The following is a 16907-nucleotide window of genomic DNA, read 5'->3' as shown; positions in this document are numbered from 1 at the left end:
CGTGTGGTTGGTGAGGCACAGAGAACCTGTTAATGGGATAGTTTTTCCTCTGGTTTTATATTAAGCTTATTTCATTTAATAGTCTATTCAGGGGATCTTAACTTTATGTAGTAGTTATTTATTTACAATGATGGTTAATGCTTTGTAGCTTGGTAAGTTATAGCATTCCTTAAAACCATGTAGATATTCATAACTTTAGCACCTTACATGAAGCTGAAGTTGGCTTCTTATTTGCCAGCTTCTCGTTCGAATTTCCACCTTAAATGATGCATCAGCCAGCGGCATGTTTGAATTTTCCCGTTCCACCTTAAATGGTGCATCAGTCAGCTTCTTGTTCAAATTTTCTGGTTCCACCTTAAATGGTGCAGCTTCAGGCACCAGAAAGTGACTGCTGCACCATTTAAGGTGGAATGGGAAAACTCGAAGAAGAAGCTGGCTGATAGGAAGCCAAACTTCGTCCTTCTTACTGTATTTATTTCATTTTTATGTGTGTTAGAATTAGAAGTGATTCACACACTGATGGATTTGCTGATGTGTGTGAGTTTGTGTTTCTACTCGCGCTAAACGCGGTTTTTAACGTCAGGTGCAGACTGAATACTTCCTGTTGGCCAGGACGGCTAATTAACACGATAAGTTATTAAAGAAATAAAAGCTACCGAAAGCAGTCCGTGCAACATAGATTAATCCATGTCTGAGGAGTATAACAAAATAAATTTGGTGAAAATCGGTTGGGTATTAAGGAAGTTGTGGCCGATTTAATCCTGAAACTCATCATCTCTCAATAAAAGTGAATTTGTTCACAAGCGGATCTTAACCGTTCCAACATGGCGGACGCGCACACGTATAGCCTCCAATTGAGAACAACCGGCAACGTGGCATCTAGGTATGCATATCTATGGTTAGAACGATTCGCTACAGGCTCTGCCGACGTAAACGTGTGACGTATGCAGGCACGTGACTCGCTCTCAAGCTGCTGCTGTTCGGTACAAGCGCGGCCTCTAGCGGCCAAACGCAGCGCTCAAATAGCAAACATGTACAGCCTGTATGGATCACACTCAGATACACTAAATTGCCAAAAGTATTCACTCACCCATCCAAATCATTGAATTCAGGTGTTCCAATCACTTCCATGGCCATAGGTGTATAAAACCAAGCACCTAGGCATGCAGACTGCTTCTACAAACATTTGTGAAAGAATAGGTCACTCTCAGGAGCTCAGTGAATTCCAGCGTGCTACCGTGATAGGATGCCACCTGTGCAACAAGTCCAGTCATGAAATTTCCTCGCTAGTGAATATTCTACAGTCAACTGTCAGTGGTATTATAACAAAGTGGAAGCGATTGGGAACGACAGCAACTCAGCCACGAAGTGGTAGGCCATATAAAATGACAGTGCGAGGTCAGCAGATGCTGAGGCGCATAGTGCGCAGAGGTCGCCAACTTTCTGCAGCGTCAATCACTACAGACCTCCAGACTTCATGTGGCCTTCAGATTAGCTCAAGAACAGTGCATAGAGAGCTTCATGGAGTGAGTCTCCATGGCTGAGCAGCTGCATCCAAGCTTTACATCACCAAGCGCAATGCAAAGCATCGAATGCAGTAGTGTAAAGCGCTGCCACTGGACTCTAGAGCAGTGGAGACATGTTCTCTGGAGTGACGATGATGGACGAGTCTGGGTTTGGCGAATGCCAGGAGAATGGTACTTGTCTGACTGTATTGTGCCAAGTGTAAAGTTTGGTGGAGGTGGGGTTATGATGTGGGGTTGTTTTTCAGGAGTTGGGCTCGACCCCTTGTTTGGACAATTTCATGCTCCCAACTTTGTGGGAACAGTTTGGGGATGGCCCCTTCCTGTTCCAACATGACTGTGCACCAGTGCACAAAGCAAGGTCCATAAAAACATGGATGAGCGAGTCTGGTGTGGAAGAACTTGACTGGCCTGCACAGAGTCCTGACCTCAACCTGATAGAATACCTTTGGGATGAATTAGAGTGGAGTCTGTGAGCCAGGCCTTCTCGTCCAACATCAGTGTCTGACCTCACAAACGCGCTTCTGGAAGAATGGTCAAAAATTCCCATAAACACACTCCCTTCCCAGAGGAGTTGAAGCTGTTATAGCTGCAAACGGTGGACTGACATCATATTAAACTCTATGGATTAAGAATAGGATGTCACTTGTTTAATTGTTTAAAATAGTGGGGAACATTTTATTTGTTTCAAAGATTTCAAACTTTCTCACATATAGGCTATACAATAATCAGAAAATAATCGGCGTAAAAATGAAAGAGCAATTTTTAACAAGTAACAGTTATAGAGCAAATAAATGAAGCAATACATAAATGTATTTCAGGAAGAATACGTACATTTTTTTAAAATGATAACAACGTTAACCACTGGTTATAGTCAAATGTACAAAAGTCAAATTAAACTTAAAAAACTAGTAATATGTCATATCCAATGAATATTGAGGGGCAGTGAGATAATATGACACAAAGTGTTAAAATGAGGAAGACAAGTAAGGGTGTTGTTATTTAACACATCACTTTGTAACAACACCAACAACAATAATAATAATAATAATAATAATAATAATAATCTGGATGGTACAATGGCTACAGGTTCCAAGTACATTCTGAACATTTAAGCACTTTCATTTCTTGCAGCTCTTCAGATCATCTACCTACCGACTACTTGCCAAATGTTAAAATGTAAAATAAATAAATGAATAAATAAATAAACTGGTATATGGAGGCTGGAAAACGACTGAATCTGTGTTTAGCTTCATTAAACATCATTAAATGATTTAAGTAATTGTAAGTTCATTAAGTGATTTAATTAATATAGTATGACTCAATTTGTCTGTCCAAGACAGGTCTAGTTATTGTGAAAATGTACCGTAAATGTATTTATTATGATTGTACCCAACTGAGAATTTAAAAACACGGCAACTCTTTGTAGAACTGAAACCTTTACCCACAGTAATGTTTTTTCTAATATTTACAAATCTAGAGGAGCCAACAAATCATTTATTAACCGGGTCAGAGCAAAGACCTCCTCACCAGCTAAAATCTGAAAACCCAGACAGGTCTTTTCAAATCCCTTTATCAGGACAGAAGAATCATTTAGGACTTTTGATGGAGAAACCTTTTATCTGTGATGACTCTGTCCTCAGAAACAGTGCAGAGAGGCCAACGTGTTCTGTTTCGCCTAGTCAACAGACAGCACATGTTTCCCAATGGTGAGTCTATATATGCCCTTTTATATTCTTGCATTCTTTCATTAACATGTGACATAAAACACAGTTAACAAATTCCTTACTGGCAAAATTGGTGCAAAATTGATGAAGAAACAGTTTAAATGGGTAAATAATGCCAACATGTTGCTGTGAAAAGTCTTATCTTGTATCTACAAAGAGCACCAGTAGAACACAGTCTACAGCACTATGTTTACTTTATGAAGGACAGAGGGGACTTTGCCTTGTGTCTTGTGTCTGTCAGCAAGCACAAAAGTTCATGAAGGACAGACAAGGAATTGGATATCAAAGCACTATATTGGTTAAAATGGACAAATTCATGAAAAATTCCCTCCGTCTGCACTGTGTGCACTGTAGCTGGATTCATACTGTCCCCTACAAAAAAGATCTATACAGTCGTATGCAGAAGTTTGAACACCCCAGTCAAATTATGTTTTGTTGAATTAGTTAACATGCAAATTAGTTAAGATGTCATTTACAGGCATTTTTGACAAATTTAGTGCCCATTTTTTATTTATTTGCTGAGTTTAACATTTTGGAAAAAAATAGAACAGAAAATATAAAATATGCCATACTTTTTGCATTTTATTTTCCCCAATATGTTAAATTCAGCAAATACATGGTAATTGCACATTACAATGTGCAGAAGTGTGTTCTCTATAGAAGAAGTGTTAACTAATTTTCACTAAGAAAGTCAACAAAAACATATTTGACCATAAGCTCTGAAACATTTTGCACATGACTGTAGTATATAAAACTGAGATTTCTACTTTTATAACAATTTATCATAATTTTGCTTCCATACTATTTTCCTGTAGTAGTGTTTTAGAAGTCTTTACTGTAAAACATTTTAGTGTCTTAAGTAAAGTAACTGTGTCGCAATACAATTTTGAGTGGTTTAAACTTTAAATCACGTGTAAAACGCAGATTCTGTTTTGTTTTATTTTGTTCTGTTAAAATAATAGTTCAATTAACTACAAAATATCCACTTATTTTACTTCCTTTTTTAAGAAGCTGGTTGTTTGTGTAGTTTCCTGTAGCAACCTAAACTGTACTGTAAGACTCAGGCATCCTGTAGAAACCCTGTAGTGGCTTACACACTTCAAAAAGATGGCTCTTCAAAGGTTCTTTAGTAAAGGCAATGGTTCGAACGAGTAGTTCTATGTAGAGCCGTTTCATGCTTAAATGGTTCTTTACATGGTGAAATGATTCTTCAGATTGATGGAGAATTGTGTTGTATATGGCCATTTTCAAAAATGTTCTTTACCAAATACAACACATCCTCCGTCAAATTTCAAATTTCACAACGCGAACAACCATATACGCATGGTTCTCTATAGAATGAATGGCTCCAAACAGCACTGTTGCCTTTACTGAAGAACCTCTGAAGAACTTTTTAAGTGGTTTTCATTCTTTTTCATCAGGGGTCACTTGCATGTCTTAAGCATTCGCTTCTACAGCTCTTTCTGCAGTCTGTCAGTGAGGGTTCAGTGAAGACTGCAGACCTGGCTCAGTGGTCAGTGGCTATCCACGCCGTTGCGAGTAGGCTACAGTGCTAACTCCTCAGGAATTAATTAATGGATGCGTGACGTAGCCTGAGTTAACTAAGCCAATGTGTCAAACTGGGTGAACTCGATAGAGAACGAGAGGTGATACAGAGCCAAGACTGAGAGACAAGGCGAAGTGAAACGCATCAAAAGAGCCACCGAACAACAGTTATCACAGTTATCGTTATTACAGCTAAAAGCGTTAGATAACGTTCACAGTTAGCAGTTTCGTCGCAGCTGCTTGTAAGACGCGATACCTTTCAGCAGGAAGTGGCCAACGGACTGAACACAGTGTGTATGGAAGGTAACGACGTGTGTAATACAGCTGAAAGCGTGTTCAGTCTGAACTGACCGTTAATAGACTGTTTTTTTTCTTTCCATGTTTCAGCTTCCAGACTCAGGGGTTCGTTAGTTTAGGCAGTGGTTCTGTTTAGAACAATGAGTTCCATATAGAACCATGTACATACTAAACGGTTCTTTGCATAGTGAAAGATTAATGTTGTATAGGGTTCTATATGAAACAGTTTTGAAAAAGGTGCTATAAGCACCAAAAAGTGTACTTCTGTTGTTACAATGTCAAGCTTGTAACAACAGCAGAACCCTTTTTGGTGCTATATAGAACCATTTCCAAAAAGTCTTTTTTTTTATAGAAGCATATACAACACACTCTTAAAAAAGATGGTTCTTAAAGGATTCTTTAGTAAAGGCAATGGTTCTGTTTAGAACCATGAGCCATTTCCATGGTGAAGTTCTTCAGAATGGAGAATGCGTTGTATATGGTTCTATATAGCACCAAAAAGCTTTCTTCTATTGTTACAATGTCAAGCTTTAAGAATAGAGGAACTCTTTTTGGTGCTATATAAAGATTCTATATAGATCCATATACAACACATTCTCCATCAATCTGAAGAACAGATTCACCATGCATGAAATAGTTCTATATAGAATTGCCTTTACTAAAGAAGAAAAACTTTCATCTACACTTACTAAAGAGTTAAAGATAAAAGTTGAGCAAATTCTGATCACTGAGTTTTACTGTTTTAAGTATGTTTTAAGATTGAATTGAAGGTTAAAGTTCCATTCTTTTTCCTGTCATTTTCAGCCACGATGCTGAAAATGGGGCAGAGGAGAGATCAAGAAAAATGATAAAGTTAGATGCAGCTTTATCAATGGATGCCGAATCTGAAGTGTTGGGAAGGAGAAGAAAGCCAACACTAATTAGGTAAAAGCACCATGACTGTATTGTCATGTTATGAATAGGTAATATGAGTAAGTGGGCAATATGACAATATTTATCTTCATTGTACTGAATTATGTCACAGTGCTTTTCTAATCATATCGTAGATTTTGGATTTAAAAACAGCTGCATGTTCGATTGGAGAGAGAGCATAACTGGTCCTGTTTAACTGTATTTAGTGCAGTATGTGAAAAGTTGTAAATAGCTTTTGTCCATTTTCAAATTGAAAATAAGTTAACACATCCTCCACAGGGAACACACTTAAATATGACATTTTCCTGCTAATCTTAGTGCACAATTTCTATTTTTGCTGAGTTTCAACACATTGGAAAAATGTGTTAAAATTCACTCATTATGGTAAAATTCAGCAAATAAACAGTAATTGTGAATTACAAATCAATAAAACATTTAGGTTGACTAGGTCCATCTAAACTTTTGCATTTGGCCATATATATTGTTTATTGTGTTATTGTATTTTTTGCCATATTGCCCACTGTATAAGAATATGTAATGGATGCTTTTTCAACACTTTATGTTCTAAGTAATACCTATGCAAATACGTTTTTCATTGATATCATGTTGTAGGTCCAAAACATTTGACCCTTCATTATTGACACATGTCCAAAGTGACACAGAGTCAAAGACCGAAAGGAAGAAGCACCACTCTTATCATGTTAGTGACTTTGTGTTTTATATTGTGTTCGACAGTTTTAGATGTTTCCTGTACAGTTGATATTAATGTACATTGTTATGCACCGGTGTGGATTAGCAATGTTTGAATCTGTTTATGTGATTTTTCAGTTTCCCCGGACGAATTCCCAATATCACAAAATTTTCAAAGATATCAGCGAGAATGAGCAGTTGAAACAAAGTAAGCACACCAAAATTAAATTGATAGAATTGAATCTATTTTCATGCTCTCTATCTTAACTAATCAGTAAGTGAGGCAATATCCAGCATGTTTTTTCCCCACAGGTTACACTTGTGCCTTGCAGAAAGACATTCTGTACCAAGGGAGGCTTTTTGTGTCTGATAACTGGATCTGTTTCCATTCTAAAGTCTTTGGCAAAGACACTAAGGTATGCATGCCCTCTACAGCTAAAATAAATACTGGAACCACAAAGGAAATCAGAGTCCCCTGTGATTGATATTTGTGATGAACCAAGTCTTTATTTCCTTCTTTCATTTCCAGATCGCCATCCCAGTTTCATCTGTAACGGTTATAAAGAAAACAAAAACTGCCATCTTAGTGCCGAACGCACTGGTTATCACCACAGCACAAGAGAGGGTAATATTGTATAACGCTCTAAGAAAACCTTGTTTCTCCATTTTTGTCGTTTTTCAGTTTTTGACATAATTTGAAAATACATGTTGCCCTTTACATTGTGTGCAAATTTCATGATGAATGGACCAAAAGAAACGGCCCAAAATTACTTGGAAAAAAGTCTGATTCTATTGACTTACATTAAAAGTAAAGTATTTTTTTCCTTCTCCTGTAAAGTCATTATTTTGGAGATACAAGGTTTTCTTCCAACAAGGCTTAACTGTTATAGTTAGTTAACAATACATTTTATACATCATCTAATAGATGTTTTATTAACTTTACAGTATGTCTTTGTGTCATTCCTGTCCCGAGACACCACGTACAAGGTTTTGATGTCAGTTTGCATACATCTGGATGTGAGTTTCTGACACAGTCCAGGTTGAAAGTTCCTTTTTAATCCTTTAGTTTTACATCTCTGCTTTCTATAAAGGCAGTTGCTAACATCTTGTGTTGACTGCAGGACAAGTGTCTGGGAAGCAGCCCCATCCCCTCTCCTACAGACAGCAGCTACAGAGTGACTCCTTCTGCGCTTCCTATGGTGAGTGTACATTAACTTTTAACCATGTGTGAAATAGAGATGTGTGAGTGTGAAGAACCTTTTAAAGGTTTAAAGAACCTTCATGTAATGTTTTTCACGGAACCTTTCCATTATGTGTAGGTTCTTTAAAATTTCAACAGGTTCCTCACATCTTCACACTCACACTTCACATTGACAAAACAAAACTGTTTCAGGGAACGACAAATGGTTCTTCTATGACAGCTGTAGATCTACACTTTCAGGAAAAAAGGTACTAATCTGTCCCTGGGGCAGTACCCCTCTTGTCACTGTGGTGGTACCCTCAAGGGTATATCTCAGTACCTTTAGTCAAGGAACATAATTGTACCATAATCCATTGATATTATATTTTCTAAGTTGTATTGACTCCACACACCCTGTCTCATCTCCAGGCTTTTTATTTTATTGCTCTGTTTTAAAACATTGGGTTATGAAAATGTACGAATATATACTTTTCACCTGGAAAAACTTATTTATGGTACGCAATTAAACCTTAAAACCACTGTTGTACCTTTAAGGGTACATTTACACTGTTTGTACCCTGATGAATGAAAAATGTACCTGCACAGAACCTTTATTTCTAACAGTGTTAACAGACTTTAGGAGACTTTTATTTAAGTACAGTTAGGCCAAATAGGGACATGAGTGAGGAAAAACCTGTAGAAAAAGTAAACCTGTAGAAAAAAATAAATAAGGCGTTGTCCTCAAAAGAACAGTGGTTATATATATATAAAATGTATGGATTTCTTTTTGTCCTTTTATTGCTATCATTGCAGTTTTTAAAGTATAGGACTGGCAGCTGTTTTGACATTGATAAAAATATCTGATCTAACAAGTATCTCAATAATTATCTCAAGCCATTAGAAATCTGTATACGTGTGCTGATGAGTCTCATGGGCTCTGCTCTGTGTTGTGAGGGCATGCAGTCTGCTTTTGACTTTCAAGCATTGTGGTCTTTATTATATCCCACCTATACACTTTACAAAATGCATCCCCCTAGTTTTGACTTCTCAATGCTATCAAACTGAAAGCTCCATTCACAAGAAAATCTTGTCTTTGTGGGACGTTTAGCCACTGGGTGATCTTGCATTGCATCCATTTTTGTAGCCAGTTTATATGTCTGCAGGCTTTAATTTGATAGCAGTGGATTAGTCAGTAACTCTGGGTGCAGTCCAGATAATTAGCCCCACCTTGGCTGTGATGACACTCTGCAGCACACCGGCAGTTTGTGAAATTTTGTGAACCTCTGTGAGATTTATGTTTATAAACACAGCAAAGGGAAAAAAGGGAAAAAGCAAATGGAAAAAGGTGAGTCTCACGGGTAACCATGAGACTTAAATTATATGAGTGTCAACTGTATATCTGCTTAATTTAGTATCACATTAGTAGTTTTGTTTTTTTTAACAGGATTTCTCAGCAGATCTGTCCGATCTGGATGGCCCAGTAGTTCAGAGGAGACAAGAAATGGGGGACAGCAGTAGCTCAGACTCTCCAGATTCACCAGAGTATGAGAAAATCCCAGGTATGTTTTTAATCAGATTTCAGAATTACACTATTTTTTTCAGATTTCTGCAAAATGTAATGGTTGAGATGAGAGCAAAGTCATTCAGAGTGGTTTAACTATAGAGAAACTTACTGAGATTTCTTTACAGTGGTGGTGATAGGAACCAGAAGTCACAATGTCTACAACACAAATATAGATTTTATTTTATTTGCCATACAAACCACTAGTGAGCCTAAAAATGTCTCCTGAGGTTTAATATGTAATGATGATAATGGAAAAATAGTAATCCAAAAGCAAGAATGAATGAATAATGAATTACTTATATGATTTGTCTATATGAAATGTTTTTTTAAGCTATTATTGTGCATGGAAAAAAGTGATGCATTTATTTTACTTGATTCAAATACATAATTTCCTTATGTTACCAAAATATGTTAAACACAGTTTTGTCTTTCACTTTACTTTCCGAAACAGTTGTATTGCTGTATTTTTTTAGTCATGTGAAAATGATGGACAGATTGAGGTATGTACAGAAGAAAAAGGACACGTAATTTTTATCACTTTAATACAGTAACACTATTTTATTATTTATTTTTTGCCACCACAATAAAGTCTCTGGGTCTTATCTGGCCACCACATTCTAAAAGTTCTAGCTATGCCCCTTAAAATAGCATTCTGTGCATGTTGCTTTTAGAGCCATTAAATGCTTCAGACGTCTGGTCCTATCACCGCTATTGAGAACAGTTCTGACACAGCAAGCTTCTCTGGCATTGAGCATTTCACATCAAACCACTCTGAATGATATTTACATCTTAATGGTTTAATTATGCAGAAATTTAGAAAAATCAGTAGAATTCCTCATTAAGAACAGATATTACTGGAATAGTAAACAGAACACAGCAAGGTTTAGATGAATAAAATAATTATTTTACATTGTAATTTTTATGTAGAGTACCCAAAACGTTCTCAAGTTTTTCTGAATGTGGTGAAACAGGACAGTGCCTCAGACTCTCACCCACAGCAAGCAAGTAAGACCAATCTTCATTATAACTCACATATTACAAAGGAATATTAACCAAACGCAGTGTTTTGTTGAGATGTCTTTTTTGTCCATCCTTAAGATCATGAACAGAAAGTGCATGATGTAAAATCACTGAGACCAAATTCACTTAACATTCTTCTGATGGTCTACCTATTTCTGTGAGTCAACCTTTGTATATTTCATAGCTTCTGTTTAATCTATAGGAAACATTGATCTTTTTTTTTTACTTTGTTCTGTTCCTACAGAGTCTGTGTTTTAGTCCTGTCTTCGTGTTACATGGCTTTCAAAATAATATCTCTGGAACAGAAGCTAACGTCTCTAGGTTCCATGACGGAATTTTCTCACAATGGGTGAGGTCAATACAAATCAGTCAGCCTACATTCTTAAATAAGATGGTTCTTCAAGGGTTCTTTAGTAAGGGAAAGGTTCTATTTAGAACCATTTCATGTCTAAATGATTCTTTGCATGATGAAATGGTTCTTCAGACTGATGGAGAACATGTTGTAGATGGTTCTATATAGAACCTTTTTTGAAAATGGTTCTATACAGCACCAAAAAAGGTTATTCTATTGTTAAGATGTCAAGCTTGTAAGAATAGAAGAACCTTTTTTGGTAATATAGAACCATATACAACACATTTTTCATCAGTCTGAAGAACCATTTCACCATGCAGAGAACCATTTAAACATGTAGTGGTTCTATATAGAACCTATGGCTCTAAATAGAACCTTCCCTTTACTAAAGAACCCTTGAAGACCCTTTTTTAAGAGTGTAGTTTTCATTTTTATACTGGAAAGTAAATTGTACTGTGCAGTTCGGACAATGTGTGACTTCTCAGTTTCAGAGATGAGTATCACAGACTATACCCTGAGGATACTGCTGACATCATCTCTATTCTATCAATGAACCTTGTGAAGCTGGAAAAGGTACATGTTTTGTACATAATTTGTGGATGTTTTGTTATCATATCCCAGGTTTAAGATCTAGAACCATATTCACGGGGCTAGCTCTGAATCCAAAGATAGCATTTCTTAATCAAACATTTATTGTAACTGAGCCGCTCTTTGGACATACTGACGTAAAATGAGCTCACGTCTTGAAGAACTGCCCACAGAGTATCAGCTCTCATGCACGTCACAAACACCTTTGTTTACAGTCTTAAAATAAAGGTGCCAAAAAGGACACCAAAGAACCACATTTGGTTCCTTATAGAACCTTTCAAAGGATGGTTCTATAGTGAACCATTTTTGAAAATGAGATGTGTGAGTGTGAAGAACCTTCCTAAAGTTTGCAGAACGTCCACATAGTGTAAAGGTTCTAGGAAGAACTCTTTGTGTAGAATATGTACTTTATGAAAACATTCTTTAAATCTTGAAAAGGCCCATCATGCTCAGAAATCCCTTTTCAGACATTGTTCTTTAGGGAGCCAAGAGTGGATCTTTTATGGCAACCCACAAAGAACTCTTTGGCACCTTTTTAAAGAGAATTCCTCTTCTTTGCACCATGCATAGAGGAACCGCTTTGTTTCCCTAAAGAACCTTTCAGTGGATTGTTCTATAGTGACTGTAAAGAACCATTTTAAAGTAATGTAAAGGTTCTAGGACAAACTCTTAAATTGTGTATAACTTTTAAATTATTTGAAGGTTCTTTAAACATTTTTTTTTCAAACGTGGTCCTATAACTCAAGACAAGGTTATGATAAACATGAAAACTATCACACCCATGTTTGCACCTGAAAAGATATTGATTTCTTAAAACCAGTGTATCTTTGGGAAATTTGATATGATGGATACAACACTGACAAAATGACCAAAGCAGTGATGCTTTCTAGCAACACAGCTGAAAAATGAAACACAGTGATGATTGTTAAGGTTGCAAATGTAAATTCTAAAAAACAGTGCAGCCTTTGTTGAGAAGTGGTCTTTCTTTGTTCTTCAGATTCAGAGAAACCTCCAGAAACTACTGGAGGAAACCTAATGACGTTAAAATGTAAACCATTCGTCTGCAATGGCATAATACAGACTCAAGCAAAGGGAGCCCAGATGTCAACAACAGACTTACAAAGGACAAAAACATGGTATAAGTTACAGTGAGTGAGTTCCTAAAGTATGTTTTCACTGTGTTTATACATGTTTCACTCTAAGACATACAGAATACTGTGAAAACTCTTCAAGATATCATTTGTCTTTTTTACAAAGCCAAGTAGCTGCTGGTGGCTGCATTACGCAAACACAAGAGCTTGGTTATCGAGAGCCTGATTAATTATTGATCTCAGTAATGAAGTAATCATGAAATAAAGATTAGCTGGTCTGGTGTTTTCTTTTGGTGCTAAAGTCATGAATGTGTGTCATTTATTGCTGAATTGTTTTGACAACTGCATCAATTGTGCTTAAGCCTAACAAAATAGAGTATGAGGTTTTTTTCTTCAATATCAGATTGGGAATGTATGTAATCGATGTTGTAAAATAAACTTGTATTCAGGAGACTTCAAAGTCATGCATATGTCATGTGTGTACATAACATATGGGTAAATGATTAATTTCATGAAATGTGTTCACTTTTTGGATATTATGTGCCTTAAGTTAAAATAAATCTCAGTACATGTGATATGTTATGGATGCCTCTGCATGAGATGTTTTTGAAATGCTTTTGTGCAGTGTAGAATATGTGGAATGTGTTCCTGTGTGGGCGGGGTGTGAAGGCAGGCACAGCCAATGATGATGCCGTCTCTTCCTCGTGATGCTGATGACACAGTACATGGTTTTCAGAACAGCACTCGGTCATCTATGGCTTTCATATGGAAATCAGAAGCTATGAGCAGCATGCCCTTTAAAAAGCCACTCTTTAGTAAAGGGGGTAGTGCTGTATAGAACTGTGACAATGTGTGATCATTCTTTGCATGGTTAGATCATTCTTCTCTATAATGGAAAAATCTGTTGAATGTAGTACTTTAAGGAACTTAAAAATAGTTTTATATACCACCAAAAGGGGTTGAGCTATTGTTATGTGCCATCTCCTCTCCTCTTCTGTTATAGGTCAAAGAATCCTGATTCTATTGTTGTCACCCAAAAACTGACTTTCCAGGTTTATATCAGTTATGTAACAACATTGTCAAAGTTCTGATGATTTTGAAATGTCAACACAAAATTGCAAAGAACATTTATTAAAATGTTATTGCTTGTATGAGTCTTTGCTGATATTGTAATGCAGATTTTTGCTTAGTGTTGGTTGCTCTCAGTACAAAATGGAAATGCTGTAATAATTCTGTTGCAAAGAAGAATACCATAGTCAAATATGGCCATTTCAGGTTTCCTTTAAACATCCAATATGTTCATTCTGTTACAAGTTCTGTACATTTTAACCCCTTTCTGCAGGCCTCCTAATGACCATTCTGCTGACTGAATGGAAATCAACTCATCTGATATTTTTATTAATCAAATAAAATACACACACAAACATTTTCTAAGCCGCTTATCCTTCTGGGTCGCGGGGGGGAGCTGGAGCCTGTCCCAGCAGTCAATGGGCGGAAGGCAGGAAACACCCTGGACAGGTCGCCAGTCCATCACAGGGCAGACAAACAGACATATACATTCATACACACACTCACACCTAGGGGCAATTTAGCATGTCCAACGGGCCTGACTGCATGTCTTTGGACTGTGGGAGGAAACCGGAGTACCCACGCAGACACAGGGAGAACATGCAAACTCCACACAGAAAGGACCCTGGTCGCCCGGCCGGGAATCAAACCCAGGCTCTTCTCACTGTGAGACAGAATCTGAAACAAAAACACTCACAGCCATTTTTGCCTGTAATTTTAGCATCCTATTACATCCTATTACATCTTCCATACATCAAGTATATCAATTATAGTCAAGTACAGCTAATATAATAAATACAGTGAACATTAAGAGCCATGACTGGTGGTTCTTTTTAAAAAGTGGTGGTTTTGTATTCTAAGTTTTGAGGTCCTTTGATTTGAAGCCCAAATGCTGCCCTCTGGTGGCTGAATCTGGTTTAAAGTTCAGTTGTTTTATTAGCAGTGGATTTTAGTTTGTAAAATTTGCCTTGTTCACCTCTAAATGTGCTGCACAAGATCACTAATTTCCAGATAACTATTTTTCCCACAGTGTGACATAATGTAATCTAACCTACACACTTAAAAAAGATGGTTCTTCATTGCCTTTACTAAAGAACCCCTGAAGAACCATCTTTTTTTAAGTGAGTACAGCATTTTTCAGTATCCATACTGTTTAAAACATTTAAACATCTGCTTCTCATACAACTACATGAACACCATTGTTCAGCGCACAATATTGAATATTGTTCATGTTTTTCCAGGTCATAATCATGGCATAGCTGATATCTGTTCAGGATCCCTTTCAGTTCTGTATTGCAAAGAGTCAAAGAGTGAAAGGCGGTGTTGTGCTCTATGGTAATGTGGACGCATGTCATCTCCCCTCTTTACAGAAAAACAATTGTTTTTCCTCCGACTTGGAATGAATGCAAATGTGAGAGAACTCGGGAAAGGTTCAGTGGTTTCTTCCGTTCTGATATTGATACGACATTAATTATTTGTTTAAGTAGACAGCAACAATAGAATGAGTTTTAATGTGTTGTAGGCTCAAACTCTTTGTGCTAAAAATCAACCTTTGTGATATCCATTAGCTAAAGTTAGTTGGTGCTTTAACTTTAAATAAATGTGTATAATGCAAACTGTTGTTCAGTTAAATAAACTAACTCGAGATCTTGTGATATTTGTCATTATCACAAAATGGAAGTTGTTTTATTTACAGCATTTGTTTACAAAAAGCTTTGCATTCTTAGCAATTTTGTTAGTTTCTGTTAATCTACTCTTACTTCTGTAATTTTATAAATATAATTCTCTTTGCAAAACGTTATTTTTGTGTCACAGCATACTCTCACTTCTAAATGTTTTTGTGATTGTCACCATGATGGTGTTTTGTGTTCAGGTTTACCAGTTTATCCTAGCAATGAATGCTAACAGAATGGCAAATACGCATTAAACTATTAGAGAAAATTTGATTCAAATTTAACTAATTCAAGAGCAAGGAGTTTAAAAAGTAGAGCACTGTCAGCTCAGAGGAAAACACTTATAATTATTGGTCTGTTTGAGTTAACCTTACACTCTTACCAAAGATGGTTCTTCAGGGGTTCTTTGGTAATGAAAATGGTTCTATATCGAACCATAAACACACAAAGAACCCTTTGCATGATTAAAAGCACCAAAAAGGGTTCTGCTATTGTTATGATCTCAAGCTTGTAACAACAGAAGAACAGAATAGCAGGTAAACTTGCTGCAGATGTGTGGATCACTGAAAAAAATAATAAAGTAACTATAACTCATATACAAAATTATATATGTTAAGCTCAAACCTGTTAAGTAACTTAACTGATTTTTTTCAAGGCAACATGTTTTTTTTAAGTAAAGTCAATAAATTTAAGTTTACAGTGCTGATTTACCTTTGTTATGTCCCTATAATGGCATACATATCTCAGGATCATGAGAAAACAACATTTGTTATGTTGTGATAATGGTTTAAAAAACATAAGATCTCGAGAAAACAAATGAAAATAACTGGTCATCATGGACAAACAGAATAAAAACATGCAAATGCATGACCCTTTAGGGCTTCCTTTTATTATGGAACCCTACAGAGCCCTGCTGGAGACATCCTGTATAAATAAAAAATAATGTGTGGCCACAACTTAGTATGGCATGGGAACGAGATAATAAAGTCATGGTCATGACTTACTAAGGTGTAGGAATGAGATTCTAATGTGTGGCCACAACTTAGTAAGGTGTGGGAATGAGATAATGTGGTCTTGACCACTACGGAATAAGGTATGATCTCATTACCACACCTCACTAAGTTATGGCCAAGACTTAATTATCTCATTCGCACATCTTATGAAGTCATGGCCATGCATTGGGATCTTGTTCAAATGTGTTAATATGGTGTGACCATGCATTATTTTTATTCATACAGGATCTACAGAGCCCTGCTGGTGACATAAGCAAAAATAATGCGTGGCCATGACTTAGTAAGGCATGATCTCATTCCCACGTCTTACTAAGTCATGGCCACAACTTAATTATCTTGTTCCCATGTCTCATTAATCATGGCCACGCATTAGAATCTCGTTACCATGCGTTACATCAGTGTGGCCACGCATTATTTTTATTTATACGGGCTGTCACCAGCAGGGCTCCATATCTAATGGAAACGTATTAATTATTGGAGCAGCAGACTGAGATCTCAAAATCGATCTAAAAAATGACTTTCTGAATTTGTTCCGATCACGTCAATTCCTTAATCAAAGCGAAGCAAAGCAAAACGACAGTTTGAACAAAAGCAGTGTTTTTAGCAGTCCATATCTTACAATGGGTTCAAATCCAGCTCTGCTCTGTTCCACTTTTGCCGTGTA

The 16907-nt window shown here is 36.7% G+C and overlaps 1 protein-coding gene across 1 annotated transcript; it reads left to right on the top strand.

Moving 5' to 3' along the window:
- Positions 1–3044: 3044 nt before the first annotated feature.
- LOC118813257 (GRAM domain-containing protein 2B) lies at positions 3045–13640 on the top strand. The gene is made up of 14 exons (XM_036578487.1): positions 3045–3232; positions 5897–6016; positions 6617–6704; positions 6833–6902; positions 7007–7110; positions 7224–7319; positions 7640–7711; positions 7816–7893; positions 9319–9433; positions 10366–10443; positions 10537–10615; positions 10703–10807; positions 11296–11383; positions 12396–13640. The coding sequence occupies exons 1-14, from the start codon at positions 3129–3131 to the stop codon at positions 12432–12434; spliced, it is 1236 nt and encodes a 411-aa protein (XP_036434380.1). The 5' UTR covers positions 3045–3128; the 3' UTR covers positions 12435–13640.
- Positions 13641–16907: the final 3267 nt, after the last annotated feature.

Source organism: Colossoma macropomum, unplaced genomic scaffold (assembly GCF_904425465.1).
Source record: "Colossoma macropomum unplaced genomic scaffold, Colossoma_macropomum, whole genome shotgun sequence".
NCBI lineage: Eukaryota > Metazoa > Chordata > Actinopteri > Characiformes > Serrasalmidae > Colossoma > Colossoma macropomum.
This window is presented reverse-complemented; position numbering and strand designations above follow the sequence as displayed.